The sequence below is a fragment of the Cololabis saira genome, chromosome 10, assembly GCF_033807715.1.
Source record: "Cololabis saira isolate AMF1-May2022 chromosome 10, fColSai1.1, whole genome shotgun sequence".
Taxonomy (NCBI): Eukaryota; Metazoa; Chordata; class Actinopteri; order Beloniformes; family Belonidae; genus Cololabis; species Cololabis saira.
This window is the reverse complement of record NC_084596.1, coordinates 29,159,878-29,178,859: the sequence shown is the minus strand read 5'-3', so window position 1 is coordinate 29,178,859 and position 18,982 is coordinate 29,159,878. Positions and strand designations below refer to the sequence as shown.

Genomic DNA, 18,982 nt, shown 5'->3' with positions numbered 1-18,982 from the left:
ACTGGAGGAAATAATGCAATGCGAAGAAAATGTATAGAACATTTCTAGTATTTTTCCTGAGAGCTGTAAAATTGTGCAGGGCTGATCTGCAAAATATAAGGAATGGGCATTCAGTTATTCACAGGTTATAAAGTATTTTTTTATTTTGTCAGTAAGTATGTTGGACTACTAATTTATGACGAAGTCCCTCTAAAAAACGTGACAGGAAAAAGGTGCAGAGAGTATGAGTTTGTAGGGCGCATTATCTCGCTGAAACAACTTAATAAAACCAATTTGAACTTAGTGTTTTTCAACATCGTCATATTATATTGTTTAGCCAAAAATAGATACATTACCTCTTCATTATCCATGCTGCAAACGAAAACAGAAAAGTCGTTTTGAAAGCCGTCCCGTCTTCTCTCATCAAAACAAATGCAGCGGCGGGGACGGGGGTTTTCCGGCAGTACGCGCTGGTGCTCATGGGAAATGGAGTGTTCTTTCTGGTAAAGCACTACCGATTTTTGTCCAAAGGAGGCGCCAAACTCAACAAAGCTGAAAGTTCCGTTGTGCTGCTTTAATTCAGTTAACCCAAGTCCGAATTTACTGAAACAACGGCTTGATTTGCAGTCAAAATTCGATCTTATAGCAACAGCCGATTCTGAACGGCTCCTATTACGCGCTCATGCCAACTATTATGAACACAACGATAAACCAAGCAGGTTATTGGCTCATCAATTAAAAAGGCAAGCAACGTCGAGACTGATTCCTAGCATTAGAGAATCTACTGGCACACTTACCACCGATCCAGTCGCCATCAACACGATTTTTAAGTCATACTACTCCTCTCTATATGAATCAGAATCTCCACTTGACACAGCAGAAATGACCTCCTTTCTTGAAAGTATCACTGTTCCCACTATCAATTTGGATGTGGCCAATGGCCTCGATGCTCCTTTTAGCTTGCAAGAAATTGTTGCCGCCATTGAAGCTACGCAAAGCAACAAGGCCCCTGGTCCCGATGGGTTCGGCGCTGAGTTTTTCAAAAAATTCAAAGACAAATTAGCCCCCCTTCTACTCTCAATGTACAATGAGTCCCTTGATCATGGCTCATTGCCTCCTTCTTTAATGCAGGCGTCCATTGCCCTCCTTTTGAAGAAGGACAAAGACCCTGAATCATGCACTTCTTACAGGCCCTTGTCTTTACTGAATGTGGATGTCAAAATTTTAGCAAAGGCACTAGCAATTCGTCTTGATAAGATCCTTCCTAGCATCATATCTGAGGAGCAGAATGGTTTCATCAAGGGACGCCAGCTCTTTTATAATGTTCGTACACTCCTAAATGTGATTTTCTCTAAAGATTCTTCCCCACTTCCTGAAGTTGTTATCCCGATTGATGCTGAAAAAGCGTTTGATCGTGTCGAATTTAATTATCTTTTTGCAACACTTCATAAATTCGGATTTGGACACAGGTTTATATCTTGGATTAGACTTCTTTACACTTCCCCTCAGGCCAGCATTCACACCAATGACAACTACTCCACTTATTTTACATTATCACGTGGCACGAGACAGGGCTGCCCTCTCTCCCCTTTGCTTTTCGCTCTATCCGTCGAACCACTTTCAATTGCTTTAAGAACTCTTCCTTTATTTCGCGGAATCTCTAGGTCCAATGTGGAACTCAAATTGTCACTTTATGCAGACGACCTCCTTTTATATGTATCTGACCCTTTAACCAGCATTGCACCAATATTATCTCTGTTGAAGAATTATGGATCCTTCTCCGGCTATAAGGTCAATCTTCACAAGTGTGAATGCTTCCCCATAAACACTTCTGCTTTACTACTCAAACAATCTGACATCCCCTTTAAACTCAGCCCGTCGGGCTTTAGATACTTAGGGATTAATGTGACCCGCACTCTGCCCTCTCTTTTCACCGCTAATTTTTCCTCACTGGTAACTCGAGTAAAGGCGGACTTACAGAGGTGGAACTCCCTACCATTGTCGCTGATAGGAAGAATTAACACAGTGAAGATGACTGTATTGCCTAAATTTCTTTTTTTGTTCCAATGCACTCCTTTATTTCTACCAAAATCTTTTTTTAAATCACTTGACCAAATTGTTTCCAATTTTTTATGGGCCGGTAAGACACCCAGAGTGAGGTATTCGCTTCTCCAAAAAATTAAATTTAATGGGGGTCTAGCACTACCAAACTTTTTGCTTTACTATTGGTCAGCGCATATTCACAAACTAATTTACTGGCTTCAGTCTCCTGAGTTATTATGGTGCAGATTGGAGGCTCAGTCACTCTCTTCATCCTCTGTAACAGCCCTACTCTCCTCCTCTTTACCATTGAATCCCTCTAAGTTTACAAATAGCCCTGTGGTACTTTCCTCCCTTAAGATTTGGTCACAGTTTAGGCGCCATTTTAAATTTGCTTCTCCATCCGCCTATACACCTGTTACTAAGAATCATCTGTTCCCTCCATCACTAATAGACACCACTTTTATGATTTGGCACAGCCGGGGCATTAAGCACTTCAGGGATCTGTATAAGGATGGGATCTTTTCCACATTTTCAGATCTGAGGTCAAAGTTCAATTTGCCTGCCTCCCATCTGTTTCGCTACTTCCAGCTTCGACACTGTGCCTCTGCTCTGTTTCCATGCTTCCCTTCCCTTCCTGCTAACCAACCGTGGGATGATCTTCTAACAATGAAACTTAGTCAAAAGTCTCTCATATCTAGGATATATGCACTGTGTATGACATTTGATGGTCACTCTGTAGATAAAGCTCGGGAGGGTTGGGGACGGGAATTGGGCCTGGACTTCACAGGGGAGCTGTGGGATAAAGCTATCCGTAGCATACGATCTAGCACGCCTTGCGCTAGACTTGAACTTATTCAATTCAAGGTGCTGCATAGAGCCCATCTATCAAAATCCCGATTATCCGAAATATATCCCAATGTTGCAGACTTATGCGACAGATGCCAGGGCTCTCCCTGCAATTTAAGTCACATGTTTTTCTCCTGTCCTAGATTACAGAAATTTTGGAGTGACTATTCTGTGATCATGTCTAAAGTTCTGGTGAAAAACGTTGTTATGGCCCCCCTCATAGCAATATTCGGACTTTCGGTTGACTCCTCACATATCAGCCCCGTACAGTCAGAAGTATTGGCTTTCACATCTCTTCTAGCTAGACGTCGTATCCTACTCTCATGGAAATCCCCCAAGTCTCCGTCTATTGCTCTTTGGCTTAGTGATGTTATGTTTTTTCTAAAATCTGAAAAGGTGAGATATTCAGTAAAAGGCAACTCATCTAAATTTGTTCGTAAATGGCAATCTTTCGTAGATTATTTTAACTCATTGAAGACTCTACCCACCGACTGATCCCTCCCCCTTACCTTAATTTTCTTTTCATTTCTTTCATTTATTTATTTGTTTTGATTATTGTTATTTATGCTGCATTTTATGCTGCTTGCTTTTTTTTTTTTTTTTTTTAATTATTATTTCCAGTTAATAAGATATTAGTGATGGGCATTTGCATTTATCACTGCATTTGTTTTTGTATGCCGCATTTGCTCATCCATACTCTCCTCCATTGTTCATTTGTTGCTCATCTGTTTATTTTTTTTTATTTAACTCTACAGAGACTCTGTTCTTAGTTCTGTGTGTTTATAAAAAAAAAAAGGGACAATGTATAATGCATAATTCGTATTTTTGATTATTTGTGTCCATGTTGTCATTGTATGTTGTTTTCTTTGCTAAAAAGATCAATAAAAAAAAAAAAAAAAAAACCTTTCTGAACTATGTTGTTGTTTTTTAACTCATGTCAGTCATCTAGATTTTTAGATATACTGAGTGTAGTGAGTGTAGTAAAGTATGTGCTTCAGTTTACAAAAGTTTACAAAAAACCATATATTGATAAATGATTCTATTGATCCTGATATGAGGCATGGAAATGCTATATTTTATTTGAAACTAACATTTAATTGTTAAAAGAGCAAAAGAATATCACATTTCTACCACTTTTAAACACCCTTGGTATGTCCAAATTCTGGGAGATTTCTCTCCACTTTTGTCCCTTTTTGTTGAGGTCACGATAGGCCTGCAGTCTCATCCCACAGCTCCTCACATGCTCACAGCCAAGATCATTCTTTCCTCCGTGTTGATCGTCTCTGTTCTACAACCTGCAAGTTTTCCACCCTCCACCACCTTCTCTCCTATTGGACACCACCGCGGCAGCCCGGCGGCAGCCCGGCGGCAGCCCGGCGGCAGCCCGGCGGCAGCCCGGCGGCAGCCCGGCGGCAGCCCGGCGGCAGCCCGGCGGCAGCCCGGCGGCAGCTCCGCGGTGTGCGACCTGTTGCGCGCCGCCGAGCTCGGTGACAAAGCCTTGCGCCCTTCCGCGGCAGCACATACACAATGAATGGGAAAGCCGGCGGCGGCAGCCGCTGTGCACTTTTCACTTTGGCAAATTCTCACCACACCCATAAGCTCACCAACAAACTCACTTGCATGAACAAACATTCATTCATGCGACAAACAAAGAAGGGGATGACCATATATCTCAGAAGACAAAACACCACAGTTGTGCCCATGCACTGAAAAATCTCTCCTCTCTCCACATAATTTATCATTTTATTAAACACCAGTACAAAATCACAATTATACATGTGGTATGTATAAATCCTGATAAATCCATTATGCAGAAATTCTACCTACATCAAACGGTTTCTGCTTTGCATTCCCAGAATACGGCCCCCCTAAGACACTCCCAATCGTAAAACCCCTCAAAAAAGGAACCTTGTCTCTCGGGATCCAGGGCACACTGCAGGGCGGAGAAAAAGTTCACCAGGTCAAAAGGTCACACATAGCAAATGGCGAGAGCTTAAAGTTTACAATCCTCATGTAGTTAGAATGTATATAAAATCTATAGAAAAACCTTTTAAGCAATTTCATCAAATCTTAACAGTACAATCTCCATGAAATCAATAAAACAATAACCTATAATAATAATAATAATAATAATAATAATAATAATAATAATACAATGAATTAATAACTCACTATGGTGAAGTGTTGAAAAATATTACTTTTACACAAAAGTGACAGAATTCCACGATTATTAACTTAAAAAAGTAATTTCCAAAATTATTTGCTGAGAAGAATATCTCATAATCAAATCAACCTTTCTTTTATAGCACATTTCAACACCTTTAGTTGACCAAAGGGAATCACAGCATTGAAAAAGAATAAAAGATTAGACTATGTTTGAAATGTAATATTCTTTCCACAATTTAGTGTAAAGTTCAGTTGCAATCTTCCTTCATTTTTTGGCAATGTCTTTCCTCAAACGTAACATACTTGGTACTGTGGTAGTGTTTCTAGAGGGTTGATATTAAAGAAAGAAAGAAAAAAAACTCTAAAAAGTTCTACTGTTGCTTTGTCAGAAAAAATATGCAAGTAAATAAAAAAAATGAACAAGGATAATTCTGACTGAACTTTTAACAGGTAAAGTTTCCTTAAATTTATTTTTCATTCACCCATCTTTAAAGCAGCACAACGGAACTTTCAGCTTTGTTGAGTTTGGCGCCTCCTTTGGACAAAAATCGGTAGTGCTTTACCAGAAAGAACACTCCATTTCCCATGAGCACCAGCGCGTACTGCCGGAAAACCCCCGTCCCCGCCGCTGCATTTGTTTTGATGAGAGAAGACGGGACGGCTTTCAAAACGACTTTTCTGTTTTCGTTTGCAGCATGGATAATGAAGAGGTAATGTATCTATTTTTGGCTAAACAATATAATATGACGATGTTGAAAAACACTAAGTTCAAATTGGTTTTATTAAGTTGTTTCAGCGAGATAATGCGCCCTACAAACTCATACTCTCTGCACCTTTTTCCTGTCACGTTTTTTAGAGGGACTTCGTCATAAATTAGTAGTCCAACATACTTACTGACAAAATAAAAAAATACTTTATAACCTGTGAATAACTGAATGCCCATTCCTTATATTTTGCAGATCAGCCCTGCACAATTTTACAGCTCTCAGGAAAAATACTAGAAATGTTCTATACATTTTCTTCGCATTGCATTATTTCCTCCAGTGCTGTAATTCTATTCAATTGTATTATTATTTTATAAAGCTTCCTCATTGCGAATTACACATTTTTATGATCACTATTATTTCTCTGTCTGTTGTTGATATTGTCAGTAATTTTAGAATTACCAAAACCCAAGACGAATCCCCAGTATGTGAAAACATTCTAATTTTGATTCTTATTGATCATAGAATTCTACATTTACATTTGTATCATAACAATTCTGTCTCTTGTGTTATCAGGAATCTGCTGTTCGTGAGAACACCTCTACCTCTACCTCATCAGAGTTTGAACCCCCACAAAGACAGAACCGACACGCTGCATATATATCATATATATATGCATATATATACATATTGCCAGTATATACATATACATATATATATATACATATTGCCAGTTTGTGCTCTGGCAGCATGATGTTTGGAAAATAAGAGACACCTTTCCAGACCCAATGGGTTTCAGGGCTCCCCGTCTTCTCTAGAATGGAACCTTTATGAGGATTACTGCAAATATTTTGATATTGTTTTTTTTTTTGTTCCATTTTTTCCTGTACAGTTGTCTTTGTGTGTTTAAAATAAAGACATTTGTGCAAAACAAGACAGACTTTTATTTACACACCTTTCAGAAAATAGAACATTCTTGAACTTTGTCATTTGCATAGTGACAGCAGTTATCCCATACATTATTATAAACAATAAGTAATCTGTATCACAGTAGCAGTAATGAACAACTGTATGACAGGATAAATTACTGTGAATAAAGTAAACAAGTGTAAATAGAGTAGTGAAAAAATAAACTAAAAATAATAAACTGATAATAAAAACTGAACTATGAAACAGTGTAAGAAGTTACTGTAAATAAATACAATGACTATAGTAGCAGTAGCATCTTGTGTCCATCCTTGTTTGGTGCTGGGAGAGTCCACGTGTGATTCACTGCTGGAGTAGGAGAACCTTCCCTGCATGAGGATGTGATTCTGGAAGTTTTCCAGATCCGATGTAGTCCTGCAGAGTGTGAGAATAAAGATACAAAAACATTATGTCTTTCTGATAATTACTGACCTATAAATCATTCAACATGTTTTGTTGATCACAAGTTTGAATTTTTTTCTTTGTTGAAGTCACTGTAATTATGCAGAAAGTAAAAGCAAGTAATGTATAGCTATAGAAAAATTAGAGAAATGTATATATTTATACACTCACAAGATAAAACGACACATTATAAACACCATAAGGTTTCTTTTACTACTCTTGTTATTATTTTAATATAATTCCAACAAAGTAGATTTTTTTTATATGCTTATATGGTGTTTATATTGTATTTTTTTCATCTGGAAGTGTATATTTGCCTATATATTTCATTTTTCTGGCTATATTTTACTATATCTACAAATGTGTTGCTTTTACCATCAGTGTATAAGTATCTGTATATACAGACCTGAAGAGTCAAAAGGTTTACATAGATATTGACATTTGATACAGTAGCAACACTTACACCAGCTGTAGTAGTTTCAGGATCATTGTTTTTGTAAAACACACTGACATAGGTGTTGACAAAAGTGCATACCTGGAGGTGATGAACGTCTTTACATCCTTCAACCATCTCGTCCAAGACGACGGCTGCAAGGGCTTGTAGCGAGAGAACGCCGGGCCAATGTTTATTCTCCACCGGGCATTTAGCTTGTTACTCTCCCGCTTTCTTTTTTTCGCCTCCTCCGCTCCGTTAAAACTTTTATTTTCTTCGTTTTTTTCGCTGCTTCGGCCATGATACCAGCTCCTCGTTTAGCTCAACACCAGCTTCTGCTGAGCTCAGCCTCTGCGCTCTAAGCCCCGCCTATTTTGGTCTCGACTACGAATCGGGAAGGAGGGGGAAGTGACGTATGTGCCGTAAAGCAGTCAAGGTCGTAAAATTTGTAGTTTTTTAGTGTGGCAGGGTTCCTACCATGCTCCTCAAAGTTACATAGTGCCAGTGAAGGTGATACAGACCCCCTCAGATCATGACAGAGGTGTCATTAAACCTGTTGGAAGTTGATGTACCATCACAATGACTCTGGAAATATGATATTAAGGTGGAAAAGTTACGTAGTGTCGCTTTAACTGGATGTAATTCTTTATAATTTTTTACTTCTACACTTTTATTCTTTTTCAATGCTGTGATTTACTTTGGTCAACTTAAAGAGCATATTGCAGGTTAGAATTTGTTCAAAAATGATACCTGACCTTATAGGAAAATGACTATGTGAGGAGTTAATGTAGGATTTAATATGTTTTACAAGACATAAGGGCACTTATTCAGAGGAAAAAGTGGCTGATTTTAGCCAAGTTCCTACAAAAGCTTTTTTTTTTCGAACACCGCGTCATATGACGTCACACCAGGGAGCAGTCTCCACAGCTGCCCCATCTGACTGCCCAGACCCCGTACACACGTAGCCGGGTATCAGCTGAACCGAAGATATTTTCCTACATTTGGACCTGTCATCCACATGAAAATGCAAATAAACGAATGTTTAAAAAAACTCCAGGCAAAGTGAAGATTTTTGAAAACTCCGTTTATGTATCTAGACCTGGTGTAGACAGAGACAGAGAGCAGTTCTGAGTTTTTGAACGTCACATTATGCTCCAAAACAACAACAAATCTGCTCTGAGTCTGACGTCTAACGTGCGACCCAGAACTACAGAGGATCCACCATCTGTCCTCCAAGCTATTTATTAAATAAATGGTCTCTGCTCTGGACAGCCGTTTACCTACGCCGTAGGGTACGCGGCGACGCGCAGCAGGGCTGCAGCTGGGCTGCGTCGGTTTAAAGCGGCAGCTCCGCGGCGGACACGGGGAAACTCCAGCTCTTACCCGAGAATGAGGCGCCGCTCCCGGGGAAGACGCGCAGCAGAGGCTGCCCGGAGGCCGGAAGACCAGATGATCTACAGGTTTGGAATGCTTATTAATGTGGTCGAAAACGCAGATCTTCGGTTCTGTGTGGAAGGTTTTTTTTTTTTTAACAACGATGTAATGTGGATACAAATTATTTTATAAACGAAGGGGGGGAATATTCGGTTTTAAAAATACCCGGCTATTTCGGATGCTTTTAATCAGAAAAAAGAGAAGATAATAAGCCTGTTTTCTGTTTAGAAAGTACAAACGTAGACAGATTACAAGTACTCACCCATTTTTAAGGAGTTTCGGAGTTTCTTTCAGGAGCACGGGCGGGTGCTGTGCTGCAGTGAATAAAGGCGGATTTATGGTTCCGCGTAAAATTGACGGCGTAGCCTACGGTGTAGGGTACGCGGCGCACGCAGCGTTCTGTGCGTCGCCGCGTAACCTACGCCGTAGGGTACGCGTTGGTGCAACGCGGACCCATAAATCAGCCTTTTAAAAAGCGAGTTTCAGCTGTCAATCAAAAGAACGTGGGGGGACTAACGGGTTTCGTAATTATAAGGCTGTGGCCTGTCATATTGGTGTGAATACACATTCACAACCTCTTCAGTGTCACAACTAACATTAAGATCCATTATTTTTCCTATTGTTGAATTCACCGCGCTCCCTCCCGACACGTCACTTCCGGTTCAACTTTTTCAGATGCGGAAGTAAAATACTCTCACAAAAACAACTCCGGAGGTCACTGTAGTATATATTTATGCGTATTTCAATGAAAATTCAGTTCCTACATTATTTTCCTACACATTGATTCACAGGGGTCTCCAACCTGCAATATGCTCTTTAAGTTAAGTGTTACATAATGAGCATAAAAGAAAGTGACATGTACCATCTCTGTTATTAAGATCACACAACCATGTTTCAAATGTTTGAATTTCATTCAACAAATGAAATAACTACCATCAATAAGCATGTAAAATGTTGGTGCAATCACAACTTTGTTTCCTTAAAGGGGACCTATTATGAAAAACACGTTTTCTCTTGCTTTAACATATAAAGTGGTCTCCCCTCAGCCTGGCAACTCAGAGAAGGGGGAAAACAACCAAATTCTGCAGGGTCTGTACACCCCGCCCGGAAGATCCTTCCAGTGTCATGTGACTTCTACGAGCCGTTCAGAATCTGCGCCTATCGTTACGTAACGACAGAGACGTTCAATAAACGAGACAGCCCACTACGGTTCGGTTTCCTGTATCTGTGTCACGTGGGTTTCCCCACAGCCCCGCCCCTTTAGGAGACAGGAAGTAGGTCCTGAGTCTATTGAGTCCTATGGGAAAAGTGAACGTGAGCACAGATTATTACAAATTCTTTCGCCCCATAGTAACCATTTTTCAAAAGCCACATACCTTCTGAACATTCTGACACCAAAATGGCAATTTTAAGACCGACAAATTAGGAGAAAATTAACTTTGTTTGAGACCTGTCCCTGTCTGGGCAACACACTCTCGCGAGATCTGGAGTCTTCGGTCACTGCAGAACTGCCAAAGTCGTTTTCCCATCGGATCAAATTAAGTTTAAAACTAAATATAAAAACTAAAATAAAACTTGCCTCTCTGCTTAATAATACTGTTATTGTTATTATTGAAGTCTATTGAAGTCTATTATTGAAGTCTTGGAAGGGAAAAAAGAATATTAGACTGATCTGATGATCTTGTACTGGGTTGATATCAGATAAAGCAGAGCAGATAGAAGGCGGCAGATAAAAGGTAGCAGATATATTAAAGTTGTACTGTATCTAGTGTTATATGTTCCAAAACGATGTGGGGAGAGGGGCGACCACGCCAACATAGGAGACAGGAAGTGGATACCATTTCATACCATTGGCAGTAACGGTAATGCGCTATCTTCTGTATAGAGTATCTTTGGTAACGATAGGCGCAGATTTCCATAGGTCGGCCTCCGCTGCTGAAACCACGCCCACAACTAACTGCCGGCCGGAGCGTCCGCCATTGTTTAGAAGCGGTGGCTGTTTGAGCAACGAGGGACAGTTTTTGAATCGACACTTACCCTCATAAAAGGATCAGTGCCCACAGTACGGACCCGGCAACTGCACACGAGTCAGCGGTAAGTGACGTTATTTTTTATGTTATTTATATTTGTCTACAAGTATGATCTTTGCATGGTCTAAGTATTTAGCTCAGCTCCGGAACACCGGGGCCACTCACCGGTCCGGTCCGGTGAGTGGCCCCGGTGGCTCCAGTGTTACCTAACGGAGCCACTCACCTGTTAGGTTACACCGGAGCTCTATTAGTAATACATTTTTCTTCTGTTTATGGTTTCAGATCTTCCAAGCAATGCACCTGAAGCTGTTCAACGACACCTTCAGAAGATGCACAGTCCTTCTTTGAGCCAGCAGTAATGCATAAATGTTATTTATATACAACTTATGTTCTTTTATTTTTTTTAACAATAAAGTTGTGAAGTTGTGAAAATTCAGTGTTGTGATTTCTTTACAGTTAACATGATTCATTTGTCTTGTAACATAAGAAATGAAATGATGAGGAATCGGAGTAAAGAACTGTAGTGGTGTCCCTGTTTAGAATTCAATTAAATCTTCCTGTGTGAAGACGAGGTGACCCGTTCCCCCCTTCAGGTAACTAAAGGCTGATTTATGGTTCCGCGTTACACCAACGCAGAGCCTACGGCGGAGGGTACGCGTCGATTTAACGCAGAACCATAATTCAGGCTTTAGGATCCGTTTACACCGTGTCCTAACTGCATGCGAGCGTCCGACTATCGCGTCGAGCTGCGTGACATCGGATGCTCTCTGTCCACACTGAAACCGTTAAATTCGCGGCCAGTTAGGGCAGTCCAATACAAAAAAAATAAAGCAATGGAATTTATTTTGTCGCAGAAGCTTCTCGCATGGTACACGCTTTGTGTACGGAGCCGGCTGCTCTTCTCCCCGGAGCGAGGCTTTGTGTCCTCCCCTGCTACACGTCATTCAGGCAGCCAATCAACACTCATTATCATAGCCTCCCCTCCCCTCAGAATCCAGCATAGAGAAGGAGGTTAGAAGCGGTAAAACTAGAGACATGGCCCACAGGCTGAATTTCTGTTTTATGTAGAAAAAACAAGCTTTAGATTGTTTTTAAGACATTCAAGGCCTGTTTAAAATATATATTAAATGCCATAATAGTAATTAAATTAACTGAAATTAAATTGACAAATTCCGGTAAAGGGAATGTTTTATTAAAATGAATATGTTGGGCTGTGAGAGTACTTTAATGAATCATATGTTGCATTCAGTCTAGATACAGTAACTTATTTCCTTCTTATTCTTAAAATGAATTGCTTTGAGCCATCTTTGCAGCTTTCTAACATCTCACCAGTAAATATGTATAATTATTAACTTATTTACTTGAAGGGCAATTTGTCATGAACTCATTCATCCATCCATTTTCTATACCCATTTTATCCTTTAGCAGGGTCTGCTGGAGCCTATCCCAGGTCATGACAGGCAAGACGCAGGGCTACACCCTGGACAGGTCACCAGTCTGTCGCAGGACCACATATACAGACAAACAACCATGCATGCTCACTTTCACACCCACAAGCAATTTAGATTTATCAATGAACCTACTATGCATGTTTTTGGACTGTGGGAGGAAGCCGGAGTACCCAGGAGAACATGCAAACTCCACACAGAAAGACTCCCGCCGGGTCCGGGAGTCAAACCAAGAACATTCTTGCTGTGAGGCAACAGTGATAACCACTAAATCATCATGCTGGCTGAGCTCATTCAATTCAGTTCAATTCAATACAATACATTTCTATTTATATAGCGTCTATTACAACACAGGTTGAACAGAACATGACCCCTGGGCAATTATTCACAACTCAAACAAGCAAGAACACATAGAAGGTGTAATATAAACAATTGAAATATTTATTGAAATCACCGTGGACAAAAACAATCAAGGCTTAGTGCGAATAGGAAAAATTCTGTTTCCTGCAGCTGAATGACACTTTCTGTGCATCTGCTTTCCCTTTTAAGCACTTTTGAAAACACTTCAAGAGAACTAATGTTATTGAAAACTGCCCAAAACACATTTTTCCACTTTCCACTATAAAGTCTGACACAACCAAATTAAAAGGCAAATATTTGCAACTATACTTGCATAGGTGGACATGGAGCACAGCATGATGGGAAAACTAAACCACAAAACATAACTTTTCAGGTATTCATAGCAAGCACTGTTAACATGTGTATGGCCATGAAATATAGTTAAACCTATTTTAAGTTGAATGAAACTTCTCCATCTCACAAATGATTTACAAAAAGACTAAATATGGAGTTATTTACAGAGTCTGAAATTCTGAAAATAGTGCATTTACATTTTGAAACAAACAGATCTTCTCTCTTCAAAATATCAAAAACATAAATTGTATAATATCAGGTTTTTTTTTAGGTTACTTCCATAATGCACTTCTTGAGTGGAACAACAGGATAATCAAAAAAAAGTTGAAGAGATTATCAAAATCAGACGAGTTTAATATCGGAGTCTGTATCTGAACTCAACATCTTTCTGGGGCTGCATGGACCCAAAGCCCCATCGCCTGAAGTCAATTTCAGGAATCTTCTCATCAGGATTCTTCAGCTCAAACTCAAAATAGACCAACATGAGGAAAACGAACTGCTTCAGCTCATTGGTGGCAAAGAAGCGCCCTGGGCACATGGAGACTCCTGCTCCCCAGGGCATGTTGTAGTACTTCACCTTCTTCCCGGCTTTGTAAAAATCAGTTTTCTTGCTTCCATCTGGGTTCAGAAAGCGGTCATATTTGTAAGAGTGCGGGTCAGGGTGGACCTCTGGGTCGATATGAACTGCAATGTAAGGAAAAACGGCCATTCTGTCACCCTTACGGAGGAAGTATTCACGGCCATCTGCCATCTTGAGGGTCATGTCCTGGAGAACTGCTCTGGTGAGGAGGGGTGCAGCTGTGAGTCGGAGGGTTTCCTCTACAGCGCTGTCCAGGACCGGTGTATTCATCAGCATTTCACGAGTCAGGTCGATCAAAGGGCCACCAGGTTTGACTTCCTGCCCAGACTCTTTCAAAACTTTATCCACCTCATCCTTCACTGCTTTCATGGCTTCTGGGTGTTTCAAGAGAAACAGGAGCGTCCAAAACGAAGAAGGTCCTGTGTTGCCCTGAGAGGCCCAAAGAAGCACAAACATGTACCTGTTGATCATTGACTCCTTCATACCCATCTCCTCTCTGGCCTGCATCATGTCCCACACCCAGCCACCGATGTTGTCTTTGGTCTTCATCTTGTGTACTGACAAAAAATCCCAGAAGTATTCCTGCAACCTGTCAGCCTCTCGCTTTTGCTTTGGCAGGAGAACCCCATATGCCAGGTTGGGGAAGAGCTGATCATATTTACGGAACTCGTCGAATAAAGCCTCAGATTCAGCTCTGTCTTTTTCTTTGGCTTTATCCTCACCTCCCTCTGATCTGTGTGGAACGTTGCCAAATAAGGCCAGATAGCCCGCTCTAAAAACAATATTGTAGCTGTACATGAACAATCCATCTTCCTTCCAGGTCCTTTGATCTGCAGATGAGCCGATGCTGTGCAGCATCAAGTTCTGCAAATTACTCATCATGGCCTGTGTCATTACTCCCAGGCCTTCTCCTTTCAAGTGCTTGTTACTGGAGATCTGAAGGTTATGGTGGTCATTTGGAACAGCTTTATAACCAAACACTCGGTAGACCAGCTGTTCAGCAAAATTGCTGAAGTCAAGCTTTTCTCGACTCTCCTTTATAAAAGCCCCAAATGATAGGGGGTCCTGAAGGAATGTGATGTAAAATCCTGCAATCTGAATGGTAAAAACATCACCGTGTTTTTCATTCATCCTCTCCAAGAACTTGAATGTGTTCCTGCGAAATTCTAAGACATGACCCAGCCATGGAATGAGACCTTTATCTAAGGGGGGCTCTCCTGGTCGCCGTTGTCGAAAAACCCCAAGAAGGTACAGTCCTCCGAGTAGAGCAGCAAGAAAGCCAAGAAGGACAGGTAGCAGCAGTCCCATGACTGATTCCTGAGCCAGACACAGTATCAACTGAAGTTCATTCCCAGAGTGAGCGGGACAAACAGATTTTTGCTCCTCCCTCCCACTTATGGGAAGTAACTGATTTCCAGGAACTACCCCTCTCAATACTGAAACAGGGGGAGGGCAGTTTCCTTTAGGTCATAGGTTTTTTTGTGTCGCTTTACAACATTTTGGAAACCAGTATTTTTCAATTAATTTCCATCTTGAAGTAAAAAGGGACTTTTTATCCATTCTAGCACTGTATAAACAAAGGATAAGAGCCCTGTTGAGTTGTATAACTCTACTGTTATTTTCAATTAAATATTTATATATATAGCGTTTATTTCAACAGAAGTTGTCTCGAGGTGCTTTCCAGAGACCCACAACATTTTATTTGATTGGTTCATTGGGATAAATAACCCTTTGTCCTCCTCTGTTACTTATAATCAGTCACCACTGGAAACACACATTTTTGTGGAAGACAACTTGCATAGTTGAACGGTAGAAGACACAGCTAAGGCTTTATCAAGTGAAAAAAGTGAAGAAAACGTTGTTTTGGAATCATAAAGTGCAATGCAATAAAACCCCTGTACAACAGAAGCATTTTCCTATGCACATGTTCTTTAGCATGAGTTTGTGTTTTATGGTTACAAGGACAAGTCAAAGGAAAAATGCCTTCCCTGATAAAGTCTCACATTTCTTTTGTCCATGACCTGCAACTGAAATGCTTAAACAGCAAATATCTATTTAGTTGCAAAACTGAACTCTGTCAGGACTGATTGGAGTTTCACAATGTGATACACTTTTTATGCTGTCATGATGACGTCCATGCACGTGAATGCAAAAATGAAGCAACTTTATTTATTTATTTTTTCCTTTTTCCCACCTTTAATGTTTGAATTTTTATTTGAGTTGTGTAGAAATTTAGACATATTGCAAACTATACATAAGGTTGTAATGAAACATATGAATGAAAGTTAGCTGACTTTTTGTCCTATGAGAGCAATAAACAGTGGAATGTGAACACAGGATCCAGATGGACTTTTTCTCCATCTGCGTTGCTCCCAAGTGGACATGTAGTGCCACCTACTGACTTAACACATACTAAGAAATCACACAGCCTCAACTACCAGCTGCCACTAATTTGGGAAATGAGAAGTTTATCTTTTTTTTAAAAAGCAGACGGGAAGTCTTCTCGCGGCGAAGCAACAGCACTAATCAAGAAGTAAATGAAACAAAATATTTATTTTTCTGCAATTTTATGACCATGAATTTAGTCTGTATATCAGTCTACAGTTTAATGTTATCACAGATAATTATTTACTCTTTTTCCGTGTAATGATTTTGTTCCTTATTTAATTACCTTTAAAATTAGGCCCACAGTCATTATCATTAGGATTTTTTCTGTACCTTACTTTTAAAGGTTCAGTTTTTGAGAATGGAAATGGACTTGAAAGTCAAGTAAATAGATAAATTGAATTATAAAAAACACATTGGTGCCACTATAAATTGCGCTCTATCCTGTGAGTCAGGTGAGTTATTTTGGTACATATTTTCAGTATTATGCAGCCCAAATGGGAAGCTTATATAGGCAAAATATATGGGGTCCATAAAGATACAAGTTGCCGAAATAAGTGAGAGCTAAATAGCGAGGAATTTGTCTGGCTCTTTTATGAGGACCATGGACAATGTACAGTATATCCCACCAAAAATGGCTGAGGACGAACTTCTCAATTCACAAATCTGTACAAACAAAGACAGACATTTGATACTTGCAACTATCTGGTTCATATACAGTATAATAGGCATGGTAGAAATGTGTCAAGTTGCTGTGATCTTTAAATAAAATACTCATACATAGACTGAGGACAAAGTCTTCTATTGACTACCTAATTTAAATAATGAAAATAAAATTGTATGCAATAACACCTTTAACAAACTGGGTGAAAATTTTGAAAATATCTTCTGTTGTGCATCTTCAATTCATGATTCTCATGACTTCACAAATTCACTGCCAGGAGAAGCTGTTCTCTTTGTTTGCAGCATTGCAACGTTTAGGACAATTAGACTGTATCAGCTTTCAAACTACAGTTATCGTGCCCTTTTCTGGTCTGCATAGGCAAATATTTATTCTTTAAAAGATCATTTTTAGTCTCAGGCTTTGTTTGATTATTATGATTTGAAACAAGGTAAGAGTACTTTAATAGTAATATTAACAGTAGGTGGAAGGAAACATTTACTGGGGTTGTTGTCAGTTGGCAAGGTTATACATAAACTACATGTCTCAATAGCAGGAAACTAAGTGAAGTGGTGGAATAAAACGTTGTATCAATCAAGACAGACATGGAAGTATGGATGGGATTTTCTCCATTTTAGAAAACTTGCAAACGTATTAGATGATATTTCAGATAAAAGTAAATGTAGTTTTATTTTTGTTGCTTATATATTGCTCCTCCACATGTATATCTATCTGTTCACCAGAGAGTGATGCAAGGCCAAAATGGAATGAGATCTTAATTCCATAAAAGAAATGTCACAGGCTCATCGGGCTTCTGCTGTTTTTGATGTCCAATATAATATCTGCAGAAGCTCTTATGAAAAACATGAACAACTGGTCTAACTTTATAGAATAACAAGATCTGTACAAAAGCTTGACGTTATTTGGAATGTAATTTTCAAAACAGTGGAAAGATTGGTTGACAACTTTTAACTAAGAAGCTGGTTATGTGGATCCCACCTGGTGATTGCAGACCAGAGAGCTATTGGTACTGATTTGCAGGAGAGCTGATACAAATGGCTCATTTTTATGTTGGAAGGGCCAACACCCAATTCGACCTAAACCAGCCGAGATAACGCTTACAGCTTTAACAGGCCAATGTAAAAAGTGGCCTGATATGCATAAGTCATCATCAAACAGTGTATGATAAAAGAAGGACAGGGCGTCATGAATTAAATAGCCGATAGAATTATTTATACTGATCATGAAGTGATAAGTGGAAATGAAAAAGGTAAATTAAAATAACAACTTAGACTCTTAAAACATAGTCAATTACATTGTTTTGTTTTTTTTTGTTTTTTTTTGTGTTCTTTTTTTATTGTCCTGTATTGTTTCACCACGCAGCAGAAACGTGTGGCGTATGTGAGGCGTGGATGTATTATATTGATGTGAGGTCTGTTACGTCATCCCAGAGGTTAATTGAGGGAGCAAGAAGGTTCCCTACCAACTTCCTACCAGCTGGTTTTGGCTTTCGCTGGTTTACGTTTTCCTCCAAACGGAAATAATTGGAAGAACTGGAATGTTTGTTTGGTCTTTAATTATTGTGTCCCTACCCTCCCATCTGGCTAGGAATGTAATCTCACATCCGCTGTTTGTTTATTTTTTGTTTTACCATCTACACTCTGCACGATGTAGTAGTTAGTAACTGAAGGTGCGTTCAAGACACGTAGGAATCGCGGATAACTGAAATATGTGCTCATTATGATAGCCCCCAACCTCTACCATAGCCTAATCTGTCGAATTGTCTTTTCTGCTTCAGTTGAATATAATAAAAAAAGTAGTCATTTTCACATTTTCCAATCACATACCAAATTCGGCCACCTAGGACTACCTACTAAGGCTATATCAACGACAAATAGGCCTAATTATAAAAATAATACATAAAAGAAAAAAAACCTTCATATTTCAAAAGATGTTCCTATCCCAAACAGGTTCTTAACAATGTTTAAATAATCAAGGGTGACGACAGTAACCAGTTTCAAGATATTTTCAAGACCTAAGTTAATTCACCGTGTTTTCCTCCAACATAAACGTATCACAACCCAGTGACGTCAGACCTGCGTAAAGCCTGAATTATGGTTCCGCGTTCAATCGACGCAGCCTACGCCGTACGGTATGGCGTAATCTACGTAGGCTCTGCGTTGGTGTAACGCGGAACCATAAATCAGCCTTA

General features: G+C 39.7%; 1 protein-coding gene across 1 annotated transcript; it reads right to left on the bottom strand.

Moving 5' to 3' along the window:
* Positions 1 to 12,869: 12,869 nt before the first annotated feature.
* On the bottom strand, positions 12,870 to 15,066 carry LOC133452788 (5-beta-cholestane-3-alpha,7-alpha-diol 12-alpha-hydroxylase-like). Its single transcript, XM_061732431.1, has one exon. The coding sequence runs from the start codon at positions 15,030 to 15,032 to the stop codon at positions 13,497 to 13,499; it is 1,536 nt and encodes a 511-aa protein (XP_061588415.1). The 5' UTR covers positions 15,033 to 15,066; the 3' UTR covers positions 12,870 to 13,496.
* Positions 15,067 to 18,982: the final 3,916 nt, after the last annotated feature.

Excerpts from the sequence above, each read along its gene's own strand:
- LOC133452788 (XM_061732431.1), bottom strand. The coding sequence starts at position 15,032 with ATGGGACTGCTGCTACCTGTCCTTCTTGGCTTTCTTGCTGCTCTACTC.